The 20,647-nt window shown below is 41.0% G+C and overlaps 1 protein-coding gene across 1 annotated transcript in view; it reads left to right on the top strand.

Annotated features, from left to right (window-relative positions):
* Positions 1–20,647, top strand: part of nbeal1 (neurobeachin-like 1) — a 48,828-nt gene that overhangs the window by 26,686 nt on the left and 1,495 nt on the right. The window contains exons 24-51 of the mRNA XM_083908942.1: positions 2,869–3,027; positions 3,359–3,518; positions 4,182–4,270; positions 4,352–4,933; positions 5,639–5,814; positions 5,909–6,197; positions 7,262–7,594; positions 7,693–7,842; positions 8,669–8,826; positions 8,935–9,059; positions 9,897–10,187; positions 10,775–10,908; positions 11,014–11,115; positions 11,245–11,340; positions 12,236–12,360; positions 12,456–12,596; positions 13,447–13,577; positions 13,667–13,776; positions 13,868–13,985; positions 14,774–14,871; positions 14,988–15,104; positions 16,071–16,160; positions 16,251–16,360; positions 16,456–16,628; positions 16,718–16,812; positions 18,136–18,252; positions 19,541–19,702; positions 19,809–19,957. Coding sequence (XP_083765068.1) covers positions 2,869–3,027; positions 3,359–3,518; positions 4,182–4,270; positions 4,352–4,933; positions 5,639–5,814; positions 5,909–6,197; positions 7,262–7,594; positions 7,693–7,842; positions 8,669–8,826; positions 8,935–9,059; positions 9,897–10,187; positions 10,775–10,908; positions 11,014–11,115; positions 11,245–11,340; positions 12,236–12,360; positions 12,456–12,596; positions 13,447–13,577; positions 13,667–13,776; positions 13,868–13,985; positions 14,774–14,871; positions 14,988–15,104; positions 16,071–16,160; positions 16,251–16,360; positions 16,456–16,628; positions 16,718–16,812; positions 18,136–18,252; positions 19,541–19,702; positions 19,809–19,957 — 4,580 coding nt within the window. The remainder of the gene's footprint in view (positions 1–2,868; positions 3,028–3,358; positions 3,519–4,181; positions 4,271–4,351; positions 4,934–5,638; positions 5,815–5,908; positions 6,198–7,261; positions 7,595–7,692; positions 7,843–8,668; positions 8,827–8,934; positions 9,060–9,896; positions 10,188–10,774; positions 10,909–11,013; positions 11,116–11,244; positions 11,341–12,235; positions 12,361–12,455; positions 12,597–13,446; positions 13,578–13,666; positions 13,777–13,867; positions 13,986–14,773; positions 14,872–14,987; positions 15,105–16,070; positions 16,161–16,250; positions 16,361–16,455; positions 16,629–16,717; positions 16,813–18,135; positions 18,253–19,540; positions 19,703–19,808; positions 19,958–20,647) is intronic.

Consider the following 20,647-nt stretch of genomic DNA (forward strand, 5'->3'; position numbering starts at 1 on the left):
AGTTTTTTAAATTCAGTAAATTATCCATTTGCCCTGATGCACTTTGACAGTGAGCTGAGTTTCTTCACAAAAAAAAAAAAGTATCTCGGAATGACTCGAAATTTACCATCATAATAGTCTGCATCACCCTTAACGAGGATCCGTTGAAAATATTTGCAAATCTCTTAAGGAATAATTTATATGAATTTTTGAAATTCAGGAAATTATCCATTTGCCCTGATGCACTTTGACAGTGAGCTGAGTTTCTTCACAAAAACAAAAAGTATCTCGAAATGACTTGAAATTCACCATCATAATAGTCGGCATCGTCCTGAACAAGGATCTGTTGAAAATATTTGCAAACCTCTTAAGGAATAATTTTAATGAATTTTTTAAATTCAGTAAATTATCCATTTGCCCTGATGCACTTTGACAGTGAGCTGAGTTTCTTCACAAAAACAAAAAGTATCTCGGAATGACTTGAAATTTACCATCATAATAGTCGGCATCGCCCTGAACAAGGATCAGTTGAAAATATTTGCAAATCTCTTAAGAAATAATTTTCATGAATTTTTGAAATTCAGGAAATGATCCATTAGCTCTGATGCACTTTGACAGTGAGCTGAGTTTCTTCATAAAAACAAAAAGTATCTCGGAATGACTCGAAATTCACCATCATAATAGTCGGCATCGCCCTGAACAAGGATCTGTTGAAAATATTTGCAAACCTCTTAAGGAATAATTTTAATGAATTTTTTAGATTCCAGGAAATGATACATTTGCCCTGATGCACTTTGACAGTGAGCTGAGTTTCTTCACAAAAACAAAAAGTATCTCGAAATGACTTGAAATTCACCATCATAATAGTCGGCATCGTCCTGAACAAGGATCTGTCGAAAATATTTGCAAACCTCTTAAGGAATAATTTTAATGAGTTTTTTAAATTCAGTAAATTATCCATTTGCCCTGATGCACTTTGACAGTGAGCTGAGTTTCTTCACAAAAAAAAAAAAGTATCTCGGAATGACTCGAAATTTACCATCATAATAGTCTGCATCACCCTTAACGAGGATCCGTTGAAAATATTTGCAAATCTCTTAAGGAATAATTTATATGAATTTTTGAAATTCAGGAAATTATCCATTTGCCCTGATGCACTTTGACAGTGAGCTGAGTTTCTTCACAAAAACAAAAAGTATCTCGAAATGACTTGAAATTCACCATCATAATAGTCGGCATCGTCCTGAACAAGGATCTGTTGAAAATATTTGCATATCTCTTAAGAAATAATTTTAATGAATTTTTTAAATTCAGTAAATTATCCATTTGCCCTGATGCACTTTGACAGTGAGCTGAGTTTCTTCACAAAAACAAAAAGTATCTCGGAATGACTTGAAATTTACCATCATAATAGTCGGCATCGCCCTGAACAAGGATCAGTTGAAAATATTTGCAAATCTCTTAAGAAATAATTTTCATGAATTTTTGAAATTCAGAAAATGATCCATTTGCCCTGATGCACTTTGACAGTGAGCTGAGTTTCTTCATAAAAACAAAAAGTATCTCGGAATGACTCGAAATTCACCATCATTATAGTCAGCATCGCCCTGAACAAGGATCCATTGAAAATATTTGCAAATCTCTTAAGAAATAATTTTCATGAATTTTTGAAATTCAGAAAATGCTCCATTTGCCCTGATGCACTTTGACAGTGAGCTGACTTTCTTCACAAAAACAAAAAGAATCTCAGAATGACTCGAAATTTTCCATCATAATAGTCGGCATCGCCCTGAACAAGGATCCGTCGAAAATATTTGCAAACCTCTTAAGGAATAATTTTAATGAATTTTTTAAATTCAGTAAATTATCCATTTGCCCTGATGCACTTTGACAGTGAGCTGAGTTTCTTCACAAAAACAAAAAGTATCTCGGAATGACTTGAAATTTACCATCATAATAGTCGGCATCGCCCTGAACAAGGATCAGTTGAAAATATTTGCAAATCTCTTAAGAAATAATTTTCATGAATTTTTGAAATTCAGAAAATGATCCATTTTCCCTGATGCACTTTGACAGTGAGCTGAGTTTCTTCATAAAAACAAAAAGTATCTCGGAATGACTCGAAATTCACCATCATTATAGTCAGCATCGCCCTGAACAAGGATCCATTGAAAATATTTGCAAATCTCTTAAGAAATAATTTTCATGAATTTTTGAAATTCAGAAAATGCTCCATTTGCCCTGATGCACTTTGACAGTGAGCTGACTTTCTTCACAAAAACAAAAAGAATCTCAGAATGACTCGAAATTTTCCATCATAATAGTCGGCATCGCCCTGAACAAGGATCCGTCGAAAATATTTGCAAACCTCTTAAGGAATAATTTAAATGAATTTTTGAGTGAGCTGACTTTCTTCAAAAAAGTGAGCTGACTTTCTTCAAAAAACATTAAGCACATTTGCGTTGCACAGTGTTTGTATTATCTTAGCCTTTACGTTCCTCATCATTCATTACCATAACTGAAACATCTTCTTCAGCTCCCACTATAGGAACACATACTTCTTACAGGAGCTGCACTAGTGTTTAAAAAATAAAAAACATTTTCCCTCTGTTTTTCCTGTGTTCCCATGTCTCCCCCTGTCTGTCACTGCGTGTATCACCTTACACTGCAGTTCTATATATAGAGACTTACATCACCTTCTGTTCACATGTGGTCAATATAATCACGTGATCATCCTCCTCCTCCACAAATCTACAGTTTTATGCTTTTTAAACGAATATTGTGATGTTAAAATCACTGATTTTCTCTATGAACTTTGATGTGGGAGACTTCTTATGTGGACTGTGTGTGTGACGGTGTTGTGTGTCTGTGTGTGTGTGTGTGTTGCAGTTGTGCGTCCTCCTGGAGCTGCTGCTCAGCCTCTTCCAGAGCAGTCCGGCCCGGGACCAGCTCTTCCTGCTCCTCTTTGAGCCCGGAGCGGCCGACTCCTGCTACTCTCTGCTCCTCAACAACAAACACTCGGACCGACTCCGGGAGCTCGTCTTCAAGGTCAGTCGACGACCTCTGACCCCTGGAAACACACACACACATGCACAGACTTTAACGCGTTGCCATGAATACACATTAACCCTCAAATCTGCCAGTTGAGTTGAAAATGGTTGAAAAATTGTGTAATTTTTTGGTCTTTTAAGGCAGAATGTGTTGCTGTCAATCACGCCCAACATCTGTGATATTTTCTCGCGTCGAACCTGGTCGTTATTTTTGCCGAAAAACGCGTCCATAGGGTGTCTTTTCTAACCCACACCACCATAATAACTCGTACTCGGATCTTCGGTCGTCACATTAACACACAAGTAATGTAGTGATTTTGTCTCTCCAGCTGTTTGAGCGCATGCTGCGCTGCGACCGCGTCTACGAGAAGAACAAGCAGCGCCTGAGGCTGAGGGAGGCCGGTTACTCCGGGCTGTCGCTGCTCTTCTCTGAGCTCCACATCACACCAACGCTCGTCCGCTGTCTCCTCAACCAGGTCCTGCACACAGGTCAGTCCTCCATCATCATGCATTTGTGGAGAACATTTTCAGATACTAGTGTCAAATTCTGCTTGACTTAAGGCTGATTAATGGATTATTTTTGACCATTTCCTGCATTTTATGAATAAAACAACTGTTGGATTCATCAAGAAAAGTCCACAAATATACACTTTTATGCTTTTTAAACACGATTACTGAGGGATATTTAAGGAAAAACACATTATAGCCCCTTAACTAAAGACTCGCTGAATACTCGCTTAAATCTACGATATCTCATGAACGTGTTCACGTCTTTATCTCACTGTTAGACAGACTTTTATAAACCACTCACTCTCCCACACCAAACCCCATAGAGAAAAGCAGCGATTTTAGCTCACGGGGACACAGCAGCTGCTGGTCTACTCTTAATCCACCACTGCCTCCATCACTAAGTTCAAATATGTTATTTTGTCAATTCTGCATTTAAAATCCTTCGTTTAGATTGACCTCAGTGACACAAGGTGACCACACGAGGCAGCAGTAGCCCAGCAGCTCCTGTGTCCCCGTGTCGCTAAAACGCTGATTTTGAGATAAAGATGTTAAAGTAATGTCGATTTTACGAGGTTTTTCTTTGTATACGTGGTTTTAATCCACGCAAGACAAACTTGACTTTCCTGGTTGTCATGGTTACAGATAACGTGGTGAACTACAAGGACCTGATGTCTCTGGTGCAGCTCACGCACCGGGCCGGACCTGCCGTCAGACTCATTGTCTGCAAACGGGTGAGAAACCGCTGAAATGCTGACGTTTACCTTTACTCTGAAGGTGTTTGTAACTGTGTGTGTGTGTGTGTGTGTGTGCAGGTGTACCAGCTGCTCCAGTCTCAGCAGGACGCTGCCGTCCAGATCTCAAAGCAGCAGTGTTGGCAGGACACGCTGATGCGTCTGTACCTGCGCAGCGACGGCTCCGTGCCGCCGCGCTGCTCCGACGCCGTCAGCACCTGCAGCCTGGAGCTGAGCCGAGGCGCCGCCAGCTACACCTACAACCGCCTGGAGCTGCCGCCGGAGAGGAGGACGCGCGTGGGCAGCGGCGGCGGCAGCGGGCGCGTGGAGGACGACCGGCTCAGCGTCGGCGACGCGCGCTCCGTGGACAGCCTGGACAACGGCGACGCCGTCTCGCTCCTGGACACGCCCTCTTCGTCCGCGTCGCTCCACGCCAAGCCCTGGGTGGTGGGGAAGTCCGGCGGCCTGACGCTGGACCTGTCGCACCTGCAGGCGTTCGAGGGCGGCGACAGCGGCAGCCAGACGCCCGGCAGCGCGCCCAGCACGCCGTCGCCCGTGGAGGCGGCCAAGCCCTTCCCGGGGATGTCGGGGGACGCGTCCAACGAAGACAGCTTCCTGTTCAGTGACAGCATCTCGCTGGGAGAGTCCTTCAACAACGCAGAGGTGACAGTATTTCACAGGATTTCAAAATAAAAGTCTTTGTTTTGATATGGAATGATACATAATTCACAATAAACATGTATTTATGAGGCGAAATTAGGTACTTTTTGGGTCCCTACACACATTTTTCACAGAAGTTAAGATTTTTTTGTTTGTATAGGTTTTTTAATTAATTTAATTTAATTTTAATTAATGTTAATTAATTACTAAAAAAATACTTTTTAACTTTTTAGCTTGATATTAAGTTTAATTTCACCGAAATTGCTCTGGTTTCCAAACACTGGGTGCGTCACAGGAGAGTTTTTTGTGTATATGTTTTAAATAAATTGAATTTTAATTAATTACTTAAAAAAAAGACATTTTGACTTGAGATTAAGTTTTATTTCACTGTCTTTTAAGTTTACTGTCTTTAAAAAGTGGTTCTCAAACACTGGGTGTTTTTAAATAAATAGAATTTTAATTATTTACTTTTTTTTTTTTTTTTTTAATAAATTTTAACTTGAGATTAAGTTTAGTTTCACTGTCTTTAAGTTTACTGTCTTTAAAAGTGGTTTTCAAACACTGAGTGGGGACCCACAGATGGGTCACAGGAGAGTTTTTTGTGTATATGTTTTAAAAACAAATTTATATAAATTAATTACTTAGATTTCTTTGTGTATATTTTTAAAGTAATTTTAAGTGTCTTGGTGACTCTGTGTGGCCCTCTAGAGGACGGAGGAGGAACTGTGCAGCATGCTGCTGGAGATCGTGCTGTGCGTGATGTGGCGCGGCGTGGAAGGCTCCGACGACTCGGCGTGGCTGGAGCGTGGCCAGGTCTTCTCCGCTCTCACCAAACTGGGCACCAGCAACGAGCTGCTGCTCCCCGTCGACCACATCAAGCTCAGGTACGCCCCCTGCTGGCCCCCGAGCGGCCTCTAAAGACGCGAACAAACACTAATATATAATCTCTCTTGTGATTTTTTTTCGGTAAATGTCCAGTCTGATGGAGCGGATGTTGGAGAGCGCGGTGGGCGATAACCGCGAGGCGTCGGCGGCCACGCTGCCGCAGCACACGGAGAACGCGGTGCGGCTGCTGCACATGGTGCAGGACTTCCTGCAGGCCGAGGGTCTGGTGAGTCCGGCCCTGTGGACCGAGAAGGTGCTGGAGGAGACGGTGACGCTGATGGACAGCCTCATGGTGTGGTACTCTGCCGGAGACCAGTGGTTCCAGCTGTCGCAGCTCGGACTGAGGCTGCTGCTGGGCTTCATGGCGCAGGAAGACGCCGAGGTGAGACGGAGGTTTCACAAACACGGGCTCCTGGGCCCGTCTGTGGGTCACAGGAGGTGCTTTTCTGGGTTCTCTAAGTACATTTTTCTGAATTCTCCCAGTCTTAAAGTTAAGTTTTTAATAAAAATGGATTTTATTTATGTTATTTAACAAATTTGTTACAAATATGGCTGTAAATATGTTGTACAGATTTGCTGTTTGCTCAATTTTGGTTCCCAAACACTGGGTTAAGACCCACAGATGGGTCACAGGACATGTTTTTGGGGTCCCTTAGCAGTTTTTCTGAATTCTCCCAGCCTTCCAATCCAATCCAACTTTATTTATAAAGCACTTTAAGAACAACAACAGCTGAAACAAAGTGCTGTACATCACAGATAAATGAATATTAAATAAATTAAAACAACTAAAACATACAAACCTGTGACCTAATAGACCTGAGAACAAACAATATGAAAATACTGTAGAAAATATAAAAACAACACAAATGAAAAAGGTCATACAATAAAAAAGGATCGAAAGCGAAAGAGTAAAAATGGGTTTTAAGATGCATTTTGAAAGCCTTAAAGTTCAGTTTTTAATAAAAATGTATTTTATTTATGTTATTTAAGAAATCATTTGTTTATTTATTACAAATATGGCTGTAAATAAGTTGTACAGATTTTCTCATGCTCAAATTTGGTTCCCAAACACTGGGTTGGGACCCACAGATGGGTCACAGGAGATGTTTTTTGGGATCCCTAAACACATTTTCAGCATTTTCCCAGCCACAACAAATTATTGGTTAAACAAATCAAAATGATATTAACTATTTCAAATACGGCTGTATATGAGTTGCTATTTTATGCACATATTTGTTTTCTTGCCATTTATGTTGTGATTTCTATGTCTCGATAGTTTGTGTCCTGAAAGAGTTTTTGTTGTGTCCCCAAAGTAAACTTGTGTGTTTTATTGATTTATCAAACAAATGATTTGTTTACCGATTCACAAATTTGCTCTGGTCACGTTTTACATGTCGTGGTTTCACTGACGATCATCTCTAAATGAAGTGTTTCCCTGTGTCTCAGGTGTGCGCCATGGCCACGGCCAAGCTCAACGGCATCCTGCAGACCAAGGAGGTGTCGAGCCAGGACGAGGCCTGCTACCTGCTGGGGAAGGTGGAGGGAATCCTGCGGCGCTCCATGCAGGAGTCGCAGGAGGAGCAGGTGGAGCAGGAGGAGGAGGAAACCTACTCCTTCCTGGTCCCTCTGCTGAGGACGCTGCTGTCCAAAGTCCACCGTCTCCTCTACATGGAGCTGCACCTGCCGCAGCTCCCCGACACCAACGGCAGCCCGTCCTTCTTCGAGGATTTCCAGCTCTACTGCAAGTCGCCCGAGTGGCGCGTCTACCTCGACAAATACGTGAGAACGACCTTCTTCTTCTTCTTCTTCTTCGTCTCCCGCCACCGCTGCGCTACGTTAAAAATGAAACTTGTATTGACTGAGACGTTTCCCCGCAGATAATCCCGTACATGAAGCAGTACGAGATTGAGACGTTCAGTCAGGGACACGAGACCATGGCTCTGTACTGGAAGGAGTGTTACGAGGCGTTCATGGTCAGTCTGCACCGGAGAGAGAGGGAGCGCGGCGAGAGTAAGATACGCTTCCAGGTCAGAGTTCACCCACTCTCTCACTCACTCACTCACTCACAAAAACATCAGGATTCTAAATCCATTCAAAGTTTCCAAAAATGCTTCAGGTGAGTTAGTGGCTCCATGTGAGGATTTAAAGGATAAAACAACCAAATAGCATCATTTTAACACATAACGTTAGCGTACCTGTGTACTGCGTATGTTAAAGTTTAGCATTACTTTAGAGACTCATTTTAACAATCCGGAGTCAACAATGACATCACGCTCGTCTTTTTCTGGTCAGTCGTCATGGAAACACATCATGCGTTAACGTGTGCTAACGTTTGACAGCACTATTTAAAATACATTGTTGGTTTAATCTTGTAATCTCAAACTTAAATGAATGAGAGTTTCATTTTCGCATTAAATTTAATAATTTGAAGTCTAAACTGTTGAATTAAGACACCGTTTTAGGATTTAAAGTCCTCGTTTTCAGTCGATCTAAAGATAATCCCATAATTAAACATCTCGATTCTAATTTAAAACTCATAAATTAGTCTTGTAATCTTGACTTTATCTCTGAGTGATGACTTTAATTTGAAACTCGACTTCAGATTGGAATAGATTCTGTTTCAAATGAAAAGACCTGCTTTACTACAGCGTAGCAGAAAACCAGGGTTTATAGTAATGATAATATAAATAATAATCAGATTAGAATTATAATCTCAAGATTTCTGATCATTTCAGAATATGTTTTAACACATATACACAAAAATCTTGAGTAAAAGTCACTTTTCACTTTGTATGAAAAGTTTTTTATTTTTTTTGTTTTTTTTAATCTGTGACATCACTTCCTGTTCCTCAGGAGCACTTTGTGGAGCCCTTCTCGCGGCGAGGACGTCAGGAGAACCTTCGCTACAACAGCATGTTGAAGCAGCATCACAGCCTCAGCGGCGCCATCCTGAGGCAGTGGAAGGCGGCGCGGCGAGGCCTGGTGTGTGAGAGAGGACCGTGGGCCGACAGGTATGTCTGCTGCTGCTGATGCTGCTGCTGCTGCTGCTGAAGCTGCTGCTGCGTTTGTGTTTATATCAAGTCAAACATGAGATAAACGTGAGTGTTGTTCTCTAACAGGCATCAGGACGACATGCACTACAGAGTCTCCAGCGCTGAGAACTTCTCCCGTATGAGGCTGAAGCTCGTACGCAATTACAACTTTGATCCTCACCGAGAAGCCAGCGCTCTCAGAGACAACCTGGGTGAGAACACACACATGTAATCCTTTAAAAACCCTTAAAAAATCCTTTTAAAAACCCTTTAAAAACCCTTTAAACATCCTTTAAACATCCTTTAAACATCCTTTAACCATCCTTTAAAAATCCTTTTAAAACCCTTTAAAAACCCTTTAAATATCCTTTTAAAAATCCTTTAAAAATCCTTTAAAAACTATTTAAAAATCCTTTAAACATCCTTTAAAACCCCTTTAAAAATAATTTAAAACACCTTTAAAAATCCTTTAAACATCCTTTAAAAACCCTTTAAAAACCCTTTAAAAACCCTTTAAACATCCTTTAAAAACCATTTAAAAACCCTTTAAACATCCTTTAGAAATCCTTTAGAAATCCTTTAAAAACCCTTTAAAAATCCTTTAAACACCCTTTAAACATCCTTTAAAAACCCTTTAAAAATCCTTAAAAAACCCTTTTAAAACCCTTTAAAAATCCTTTAAAAATGTCACTCTGGACAAGATACGGATTAAAAGTTACCAAAATCTTCAATGAGTCACACGGTGTGGGCACTAGGGGGCAGCAAATTGCAGCAAATTTTAAAGTCTCGCCAAAAACAACAAAAACTGTTATAACTCAACGATACAAGACCCAATCTGAAGCAAACTTGCTTGTATTGATAAAAACCCCTCCATGAAGATGTCTATGTGGAAATAATCAATTTTGAACATAGCGCCCCCTACAGCAAATTTACTCAAACTGCCAAAAACAACAAAAACTGTGATAACTCAACTATAAAAGGTCCAGTCTGAAGTTGCTGTGATAGATGTTCGTCCCACCTTGTGTAACCGTGTGTCCTCGTGATCTCAGGTGTTCATCAGCAGCGCGTGAACGCCGAGTCTCTGCTGCTGGAGGCGGCGAAGCAGGTGAAAGTCAGCGACCTGGACGACGACATCCTGGATCTGCCCGAGGACGACCCTGCTGCTGCCGCTGCCGCCGCCGCCGCCACTCAGTCTGAAGCCGAGGAGGCCGCGCAGAAGGAGAAGCTGGTGCTGTTTGAAGACTGTGAGCTGGTGACGGTGGTGGACGTGGTGCCCGGACGCCTGGAGCTCACCACGCAGCACATATACTTCTACGACAGCAGCCAGGAGAAGGAGGAAGGTGAGAGTCTTAGGCTTATTTTTTATTAATCTGCAGATTCTGAGGAAGACTCATAGAAAATAAAGTGTTTTTTCTTTTTTTATTTATTTATTTATTTATTTTTTTCTCTTTTTCTTCTTCCTTTTTCATGTGTATGACGTTGTGACTGTTATGTTGTCTATGTCTTGTGACCTTCTTTCATGTGTACATGTAAATGTACAGACACGTGGTGACTTTAAAAATAAAGTACAAAAAAAAAATATAAAAAAAATAAAGAAAATAAAGTGTTTTTGTGAGAAATTCAGCTGCTTATAAAGCAGGAAAAACATAAAAAGTATGAAAATAATCCATTAAACATTATATCATGAAGTAAAACGACTTAAAATTAAAGATTAAAGAGCACCAGGCTCCACTAATCTGGATTAAAAACACACAATAATGAATGAATACACAAATAGCAAGAATTAAAACTATGATGAATAAATAAATAATGTGCAGAATCACACGTGTTTAACTCGTTTGCTGCTCATATTTCCTGTTATGTTGCTGTGAATCTGGATTAACTGCTGGATTATTTGAGTCTAATCTCGTCACCATCTCGTCTTAAGGCGTGGGCCACGACTTCAAGTGGCCGCTGTCTCAGATCCGTGAGGTCCACCTGCGGCGCTTTAACCTGCGGCGCTCGGCTCTGGAGATCTTCCTCATCGACCAGACCAGCTACTTCCTCAACTTCAAGAAAGAGGTGAGAGAGCGCCACCTGTCCACAAAACTGAGGAAATAAATAAACAAATAAACAAATGCATGTGTTTCTCACGAGTGACTTTGTGACTTTGTGACTTTGTGACAGGCGAGGAACAAAGTCTACGGACGCATGTTGATGCTGCGATCGCTCAATCTGTACGGAACACGCTCTCCACAGGAGCTGCTCAAAGCCTCAGGACTCACACAGGTCTGAATCAGTGTTGTTATTATTATTATTATTATTATTATTATTATTATTAATAAGTTTAATGTTTTGTTCTTTTATTGTGGAGAATCAGGAATGTTGAGTCAACGCCTTCTTCTGTTTTCCTCTCAGAAATGGGTGAACAGGGAGATTTCCAACTTTGACTATCTGATGCAGCTGAACACCATCGCAGGCCGGACGTACAACGACCTGGCTCAGTATCCTGTGGTACGTCCTTCTCTGCTGTCACTCTCTCACTCTGTCACTCTCTCACTCTGTCACTCTCTCTCACTCTCTCTCACTCTCTCACTCTCTCACTCTCTCACTCTCTCACTCTCTCACTCTGTCTCTCTCTCACTCTCTCACTCTGTCTCACTCTCACTCTGTCACTCTCTCACTCTCTCACTCTGTCACTCTCTCACTCTGTCACTCTCTCACTCTGTCTCCCTCTCACTTTGTCACTCTGTCACTCTGTCACTCTGTCACTCTGTCTCTCTGTCACTCTGTCACTCTGTCACTCTCACTCTGTCACTCTCTCACTCTGTCACTCTCTCACTCTGTCATTCTCTCACTCTGTCACTCTCTCACTCTGTCACTCTCTCACTCTGTCACTCTCTCACTCTGTCATTCTCTCACTCTGTCACTCTCTCACTCTGTCACTCTCTAACTCTCTCATTCTCTCACTCTGTCACTCTCTCACTCTGTCTCTCTGTCACTCTCTCACTCTGTCACTCTATCACTCTGTCTCCCTCTCACTTTGTCACTCTGTCTCTCTGTCACTCTGTCACTCTCACTATGTCACTCTGTCACTCTCACTCTGTCTCTCTGTCACTCTCTCACTCTGTCACTCTCTCACTCTGTCACTCTCTCACTCTGTCACTCTCTCTCTCTGTCACTCTCTCACTCTCTCACTCTGTCTCTCTGTCACTCTCTCACTCTGTCACTCTCTCACTCTGTCACTCTCTCACTCTGTCACTCTCTCTCTCTGTCACTCTCTCACTCTCTCACTCTGTCACTCTATCACTCTGTCACTCTCTCACTCTCTCACTCTGTCACTCTCTCACTCTGTCACACTCTCACCCTCTCTCTCTCTCACTCTGTCACTGTCACTCTCTGTCACCAGTTTCCCTGGATTTTGTCAGACTACACGTCAGAGGAGCTTGACCTGAGTGACCCTCGCTCCTTCAGAGATCTGTCAAAGCCTGTGGCCGTGATGAACGAACGTAACGCCAAGGTGGTTCGAGAGAAGTACGTCCGCTGATACTAAAGCATGTGTGTCAGTGATTTAGAACAAGAGGAGAAAGGCAGAATAATCTAAGAGTCTGGACGTGTTCTTTCTTCAGGTACGAGAGCTTCGAGGACCCGACTGGAACCATCGACCGCTTCCACTACGGCACTCACTACTCCAACGCTGCTGGAGTCATGCACTACCTCATCAGAGTGGAGCCATTCACCTCCATGCACATACAGCTGCAGAGTGGACGGTGAGAGGGATAGACCACTGGGACAACAATGTCCAACTGTCCATCAGTTAAAAAGACTTAAAAGTCCTACGTATCATTCCAAATTATACTTATAATCCCAAATTATACTTATAATTCCAAATTATACTTATAATCCCAAATTCTACTCATAATACCAAATTCTACTCATAATCCCAAATTCTATTTATAATCCCACATTGTACTTACTTAAAATCCCAAATTTGATTTATAATCCCAAATTCTATTTATAATCCCAAATTCTACTCATAATCCCAAATACTACTGAAAATCCCAAATTCTATTTATAATTGCAAAATCTACTAATAATCCCAAATTCTACTGAAAATCCCAAATTCTATTTATAATCCCAGATTCTACTCATAATCCCAAATTCTACTTATAATCCCAAATTATACACATAATACCAAATTCTACTCATAATCCCAAATTCTATTTATAATCCCACATTGTACTTACTTAAAATCCCAAATTTGACTTATAATCCCAAATTCTATTTAAAATCCCAAATTCTACTCATAATCCCAAATTCTACTGAAAATCCCAAATTCTATTTATAATTGCAAAATCTACTAATAATCCCAAATTCTACTGAAAATCCCAAATTCTATTTATAATCCCAGATTCTACTCATAATCCCAAATTCTACTCATAATTCCAAATTCTACTCATAATCCCAAATTCTACTTATAATTCCAAATTCTACTCATAATCCCAAATTCTACTTATAATCCCAAATTCTACTTATAATTCCAAATTCTACTCATAATCCCAAATTCTATATTTCTAATTTGTCCTTTAAACAGTGTCTTTTGTCCTCTCCTCTGCTCAGGTTCGACTGTGCAGATCGTCAGTTCCACTCCATCCCTGCCACGTGGCAGACGCTCATAGAAAACCCCAACGACGTCAAAGAGCTCATCCCAGAGTTCTTCTACTTCCCAGAGTTCCTTGAGAACCAAAACGGTAAAATGTTAAAACTCAAAAACCTTCTCACGTCAAGTCTGTCGCCTTATCTTTGCTTCTGTCCTCCTCCGTCCTCCTCTGTCCTCCAGGTTTTGACCTTGGTCGCCTGCAGATGTCTAAAGAGCGCGTGGACGACGTGGTGTTGCCTAAATGGGCCAAATCCCCTGAAGACTTCATCTACAAGCACCGCAAAGCCCTGGTCAGTCTGTCTGAGATTAAGTGAAGAAGCGCCGCCATCGTGTGGATTTTCATGCCGGATTATAATCCCAGTGTGTGTGTGTGTCCAACAGGAGTCAGATTACGTGTCCGCTCACCTTCACGAGTGGATCGATCTGATCTTTGGCTTCAAGCAGAGAGGCCCCGAGGCCGTGGAGGCGCTCAACGTCTTCTACTACTGCACATACGAGGGTGAGAGCGCCACACACTGGGGTCAAAGGTCAAGACAGGAGGGGGCGTGGCTCAGGGATCTTTAACTAACTAATGTTCTGTCACATTTTTAATAGTTATTCTGAGAAAAATAAAAGACTCCTCTTTTTATTTTGTTACTACTTAAAGTTCCAAATCCTATCCTAAATCTACTTAGAATTCAGAATTCTATGTATAAATCCAAATTCTACTTAAAATCCCACATTCTATGTATAATCCCAAATTCTATTTATAATCCCAAATTCTACTCATAATCTCAAATTCAACTTCGTTATTTATAGAAAAATAAGACTCCTCTTTTTATTGTGATAAAAAGAGGAGTCTTATTTTCTTTATTTTATTTGTCACTAATTATAGTTCTAAATCCTACTTAAAATTCTAAAATCTACTTATACTTCCGAATTCTATTTATAATCCCAAATTCTACGTATAATCCCAAATTCTATTTATAATCCCAAATCTACTTAGAATTCCAAATTCTACTTAGAATCCCAAATTCTACTCATAATCTCAAATTCAACTTCGTTATTCTTAGAAAAATAAAAGACTCCTCTTTTTATTGTTACTTTATTTTATTTGTTACTAATTATAGTTCCAAATTCTACTTATAATCCCAAATTCTACTTATCATTCCAAATTCTACGTATAATCCCAAATTCTACTCATAATCTCAAATCCGATTTATAATCCCAAATTCTCTGTGGATTACCTGTCTTTTCATTGTCTTTGTGATTCCTGTGAAATAATCCGACTGATGTCGTCTGCTGCAGGTGCCGTGGACCTGGACTCCATCACTGATGAGAAGGAGAGGAAAGCTCTGGAGGGAATGATCAACAACTTTGGACAAACACCGTGTCAGTTACTCAAGGTGACCACACACACACACACACACACACACACACACACACACACACACACACACACGCACATTGTTTCTCCTGTGATGAAGTTCTTCAGCTCACGTGGACATCTTTGTGTCTTCAGGAGCCTCATCCAGTGCGTCTGTGTCAGGAGGACGTGGACAAGAGGAAGACTCAGCTGGACTCGTCTCCTCTGAACATGTTTGAACACCTCAACGACCTCAAGTCCTTCTTTGTCCAGGTTTGATCTCCACGATTATGAGGGTTTTAGTGGAAGGGACTGAGAAATGAAGGCTGTTTATGTGAACGATGTCTTTAAGAACAAGTTCACATCTTTATCTTCACTGTTAGACAGACTTTAACAACAGGAAACTGAAGTTTGTAAACCACTCACTCTCCCACACCAAAGTCACTCACTCTCCCACACTAAAGTCCATAGAGTAAACCAGTGATTTTAACATCACAGCACACAGGAGTTCACAGGAGTTGTTGATCCACTGCTGCCTCCATCACTAACTTCAAGTGTGTTATTTTGTTAAATTCAGCATTTGAAATTTTTGGTTCATACTAACCTCAGTGACACAAAGTGACCACACGAGGCAGCAGAGGACCAGCAGCTCCTGTTTCCCTGTGAGCTAAAATCACTGATTTTCTCTATGGGCTTTGGTGTGGGAGAGTGAGTGGTTTACAAACTTCACTTTCCTGTTGTTAAAGTCTGTCTAACAGTGAAGATAAAGACGTGAACGCGTTCTTAAGACGTTGTAGACTTAAACTGACTAGTTTTTCCAACCGAAAATCTGAAGTTTGCAAACCACTCACTCTCCCACACCAAAGTCCATAGAGTAAACCAGTGATTTTAACATCACAGCACACAGGAGTTCACAGGAGTTGTTGATCCACTGCTGCCTCCATCACTAACTTACAATGTCTTATTTTGTAAAATTCGGCTTTTAAAATATTTACTTTAGACTTAACTCAGTGACACAAAGTGACCACACGAGGCAGCAGAGGACCAGCAGCTCCTGTGTCCCTGTGAGCTAAAATCACTGGTTTTCTCTATGGGCTTTGGTGTGGGAGAGTGAGTGGTTTGCAAACTTGAGTTTCCTGTTGTTAAAGTCTGTCTAACAGTGAGATAAAGATGTTAAGATGATGACTGCCTCCTTCTGGATTAAACCTGAACTGTCCCTTTAAATCCTCATGGTCTCAGGGCATCAGTGACAACGTGCCTCTGGTTAAAGCTGTGGTGCCAAAGAATCAGTCGCATTCCTTCATCACCCAGGGGAGCCCTGACACTCTGGTGAGCTCTGCTGTTGAGACTTCATATAATTAATTATTACCATTTACATTTAATTAAAGATGAGATTTAATGACTGAATGTTGTCTCCAGGTGACGGTGAGTCAGAGCTGCTTGGTGGGGACTCACGGGTGGCTGCCGTACAACAAGAACATCTCCAACTACTTCACTTTCATCAAAGACCCCACGGTGTCGCACACAAAGTGAGAACACACCTTTAAAACACACACACACACACACACACATGTATTCAGTCTGAAGCTGTTTGTAACCACAGTCTCTCGTCTCGTCGCGTTAGGACCCAGCGTTTCCTGTCGGGACCCTTCGCCGCCGGCGTGGACGTGACCACGGGTCTGTTTGTGGTCTCTCATGACGGGAAGCTGCTGTTCAGCGGCGGACACTGGGACAACAGTCTGCGCGTCACCTCGCTGGTCAAGGGCAAGACTGTGGGTCAGCACATCAGACACATGGGTAAAGACGCTGGACTGAAGGAAGACGCCTGTATCTCTGTTGTGTTTGTGCGTGGTTTAGTCTTCAGTGTTTTTTCCTCTGTGCCGCAGACATCGTGACCTGTTTGTCCACCGACCACTGTGGCATCCACCTGATCTCCGGCTCCAGAGACACCACCTGTATGGTGTGGCAGGTCCTGCAGCAGGTGACCACCAAACACACCACACGTCCTGTTTTTACTTACTGTTGTCAGGAAAAGTCGCTTTGTTTCCGTCTGGACGAACAGAAAGTTGAGACTTTTATTTTGAAAATCTGCAAGGTTTTGTTTTAGTTTGGACAAATACAAGTCAAGACTTTTATTTTGAAAATCTGCAAGGTTTTGTTTTAGTTTGGACAAATAAAAGTCAAGACTTTTATTTTGAAAATCTGCAAGGTTTTGATTTAGCTTGGACAAATACAAGTCGAGACTTTTATTTTGAAAATCTGCAAGGTTTTGATTTAGCTTGGACAAATAGAAGTCGAGACTTTTATTTTGAAAATCTGCAAGGTTTTGATTTAGCTTGGACAAATACGATCAAATCTTTTATTTAGAAAATCTGCAAGGTTTTGTTTCAGCTTGGACAAATACAAGTTGAGACTTTTATTTTGAAAATCTGCAAGGTTTTGTTTAAGCTTGGACAAATAGAAGTCAAGATTTTATTTTGAAAATCTGCAAGGTTTTGTTTTAGCTTGGACAAATAGAAGTTGAGGCTTTTATTTTGAAAACTCTAGCTGGTGTTTTAGCGTGAATGAACAGGTGCTGAGACTTTTATTTTGAAAACTGTGGGGTTGTGGGTTAGGTTGTACAATAAGAAACTGACCTTTACTTTGAAAATTGTGATGTTTTGTTTCAGTGTGAACGGAAACAGAGACTTTTACTTTGAAAACTGCGATGTTTTGTTTTAGTGTGAACAGCAACTGAGACTTTTATTTTGAAAACGGAAGCTTTTATTTTGTTTTTTTTAGTTTGTTTATTTTGAAAACTGCAGTCTGTTTTTAATGTGGATAAAAAGAAACTGAGGCTTTTATTTTGAAAACTGCAAAGTCTGTTTTAATGTGGATAAATAGAAACAGAGGCTTTTATTTTGAAAACTACAAAGTCTGTTTTAATGTGGATAAATAGAAACTGAAGCTTTGTCGAAATAAAAGTTTCAGTTTTCAAAATAAAAGTCTCAATTTCTATTTATCCACATTGAAACAAACTTTGCAATTTTCAAAGTAAAAGTCTCGGTTTCTGTTAATCCACTGTTAAATCAAAACCCTGCAGCTTTCAAAGTAAAAGTCTCACATTTTTCAAAGTAAAAGCCTTGGCTTCTGTTTGTTCACATTAAAATAAAACCTTGCAGTACGTTAAAAAATAAAGGTGTTCAGAGTTTTAACTGCTTCCTGTTTACACCTGAGTGGTCATGTGATTGAAATGCTCTTCAGGACTGAGGTTGATATTTTCAGAATAAAAGCCCAGCTTTAACGACGTCTCTGCTGTCGTCAGGGCGGAGCTCCTGTGGGTTTGTCTCCCAAACCTGTGCAGGTGTTGTACGGACACACGGACGAGGTGGTCAGCGTCTGCATCAGCACGGAGCTGGACATGGCTGTGTCTGGATCACGGGTAACACACACGCACACACACACACACACACCAGGCTTTATGCTGAGTCATGTGTCCCATGTTCAGTCACATGCTGAGTCACTGAGCTGGAAAACAGGGTTTTAGAGTACTGTCAGGTTTAAAGAGTGTTGTTATGATCGCAGACGTGGATTATCATAAAGAAGCTTAAACACTTAACTGTTAGAGTCTCCACATGGTTAAAGACATAGTTCACACTTTTTTAAAGCATTAAGCAATGATTTTTAGCAGCTAAATAAAAGACTCGTCTTATAAAAATACGTGTCAGATTAAATCTATGTTATCTTAATGTCTTTATTTCACTCTTAGACTTTTGTAAACCACTCACTCTCCCACACCAAAGCCCATAGAGAAAACCAGTGATTTTAGCTCACAGGGACAAAGGAGCTGCTGGACTACTGCTGCCTCGTGTGGTCACTTTGTGTCACTGATTTAAATCTAAACGCATAGTTTCAAAAGCCCAATTTTTACAAAATAAGACATTGTAAGTTAGCGATGGAGGCAGCAGTGGATCAACAACTCCTGTGAACTCCTGTGTGCTGTGATGTTAAAATCACTGGTTTACTCTATGGACTTTGGTGTGGGAGAGTGAGTGACTTTGGTGTGGGAGAGTGAGTGGTTTACAAACTTCAGTTTGCTGTTGTTAAAGTCTGTCTAACAGTGAAATAAAGACGTGAACATGTTCTCAAGATGTTGTCGACTTAGACTGACGTAAATGTTATTAGTTTACTACTTTTTTTTACATGCCTAAAATCTGTTTATAAACCACTCACTCTCCCACACCAAAGCCCATAGAGTAAATCACTGATTTTAACATCACAGCACACAGGAGTTCACAGGAGTTGTTGATCCACTGCTGCCTCCATCACTAACTTACAATATCTGATTTTAGTGAATTTGGCTTTTGAAAATCTTAATTTATGTTTATTTAAGTGACACAAAGTGACCACACGAGGCAGCAGAGGACCAGCAGCTCCTGTGTCCCTGTGAGCTAAAATCACAGATTTTCTCTATGGACTTTGGTGTGGGAGAGTGTTTAAAAATGTAAGGTAAACAGTAAGTTAAAGCGGTAGACATGTTTTTTAAGATACTATAGACTTAAATTGGCAGAAATAAAACATTTTTTGTTAAATTAGGGTGACATTGACAAGATATTGTCTCTCTTGAAGCCAATTTGACCATATTTTTATTCAGCGTTATTGTTTTTAACAAAATAAACAAAGCATGTGAAATGAAAGGTAATAACAACACAGATGAATTACACCTGCAGGACGGGACGGTGATCATCCACACGGTGCGTCGCGGTCAGTACATGCGCTGCTTGCGGCCGCCCTGCGACAGCTCCCTGCCTCTGTCCATCCTCCACCTGGCCGTGTCGTGGGAGGGTCACCTGCTGGTCCACACCTGTCTGGAGGGCAAGGCCACGCTCAAGGTGAGGCAACTGGACCACCAGCAGATTTAAACAGTAACAGAAGCAACAGGAGAGTGAACGAGTGTTTATGTTGTTGTTGTTGTTGTTGTTGTTGTTTCCCCCTCAGGATAAAAACGCCCTGCACCTGTACTCTGTGAACGGCAAACACCTGTGCACTGAGACTCTGAAGGAGCAGGTGACTGACATGTGTGTTTCTGGAGAACACGTGGTCACCGGCAGTGAGCAGGGATTCCTCACCGTCCGTGACCTCTACAGGTAAAAGAAGTCGTGATGTCTCACTGTTTTTTTCACGTTTGTAAACCACTCACTCTCCCACACCAAAGCCCATAGAGAAAACCAGTGATTTTAACATCACAGCACACAGGAGTTCACAGGAGTTGTTGATCCACTGCTGCCTGTTGATTTTAACGGTGGATGAACAACAGCAACTGAGACTTTTATTTTGAAAATGGAACCTTTTTATTTTGTTTATTTTGAAAAACTGCAAAGTCTGTTTTAATGTGGATAAATAGAAACTGAGGCTTTGTCAAAATAAAAGTTTCGGTTTTCAAAATAAAGGTCTCCGTTTCTATTTATCCACAGTGAAACAAACTTTGCAATTTTCAAAGTAAAATTCTCGGTTTCTGTTAAATCAAAACCCTGCAGCTTTCAAAATAAAAGTCTCACGCTTTTCAAAGTAAAAGCCTTGGGTTCTGTTTGTTCACGTTAACTTAAAACCTTGCAGTTTCAAAAAATAAAGGTTTTCAGAGTGTTTTATTACTAAGCAACCAACTGCTTCCTGTTTACACCTGAGTGGTCATGTGATTAAAATGCTCCTCGGGACTGATGGTTGATATTTTCAGAATAAAAGCCCAGCTTTAATGATGTGACCACTGTGAGCTAAAATCACTGATTTTCTCTATGGACTTTGGTGTGGGAGAGTGAGTGGTTTACAAACGTCAGTTT

Source organism: Microchirus variegatus (genome assembly GCF_963457635.1).
Source record: "Microchirus variegatus genome assembly, chromosome: 22".
Classification (NCBI taxonomy): domain Eukaryota; kingdom Metazoa; phylum Chordata; class Actinopteri; order Pleuronectiformes; family Soleidae; genus Microchirus; species Microchirus variegatus.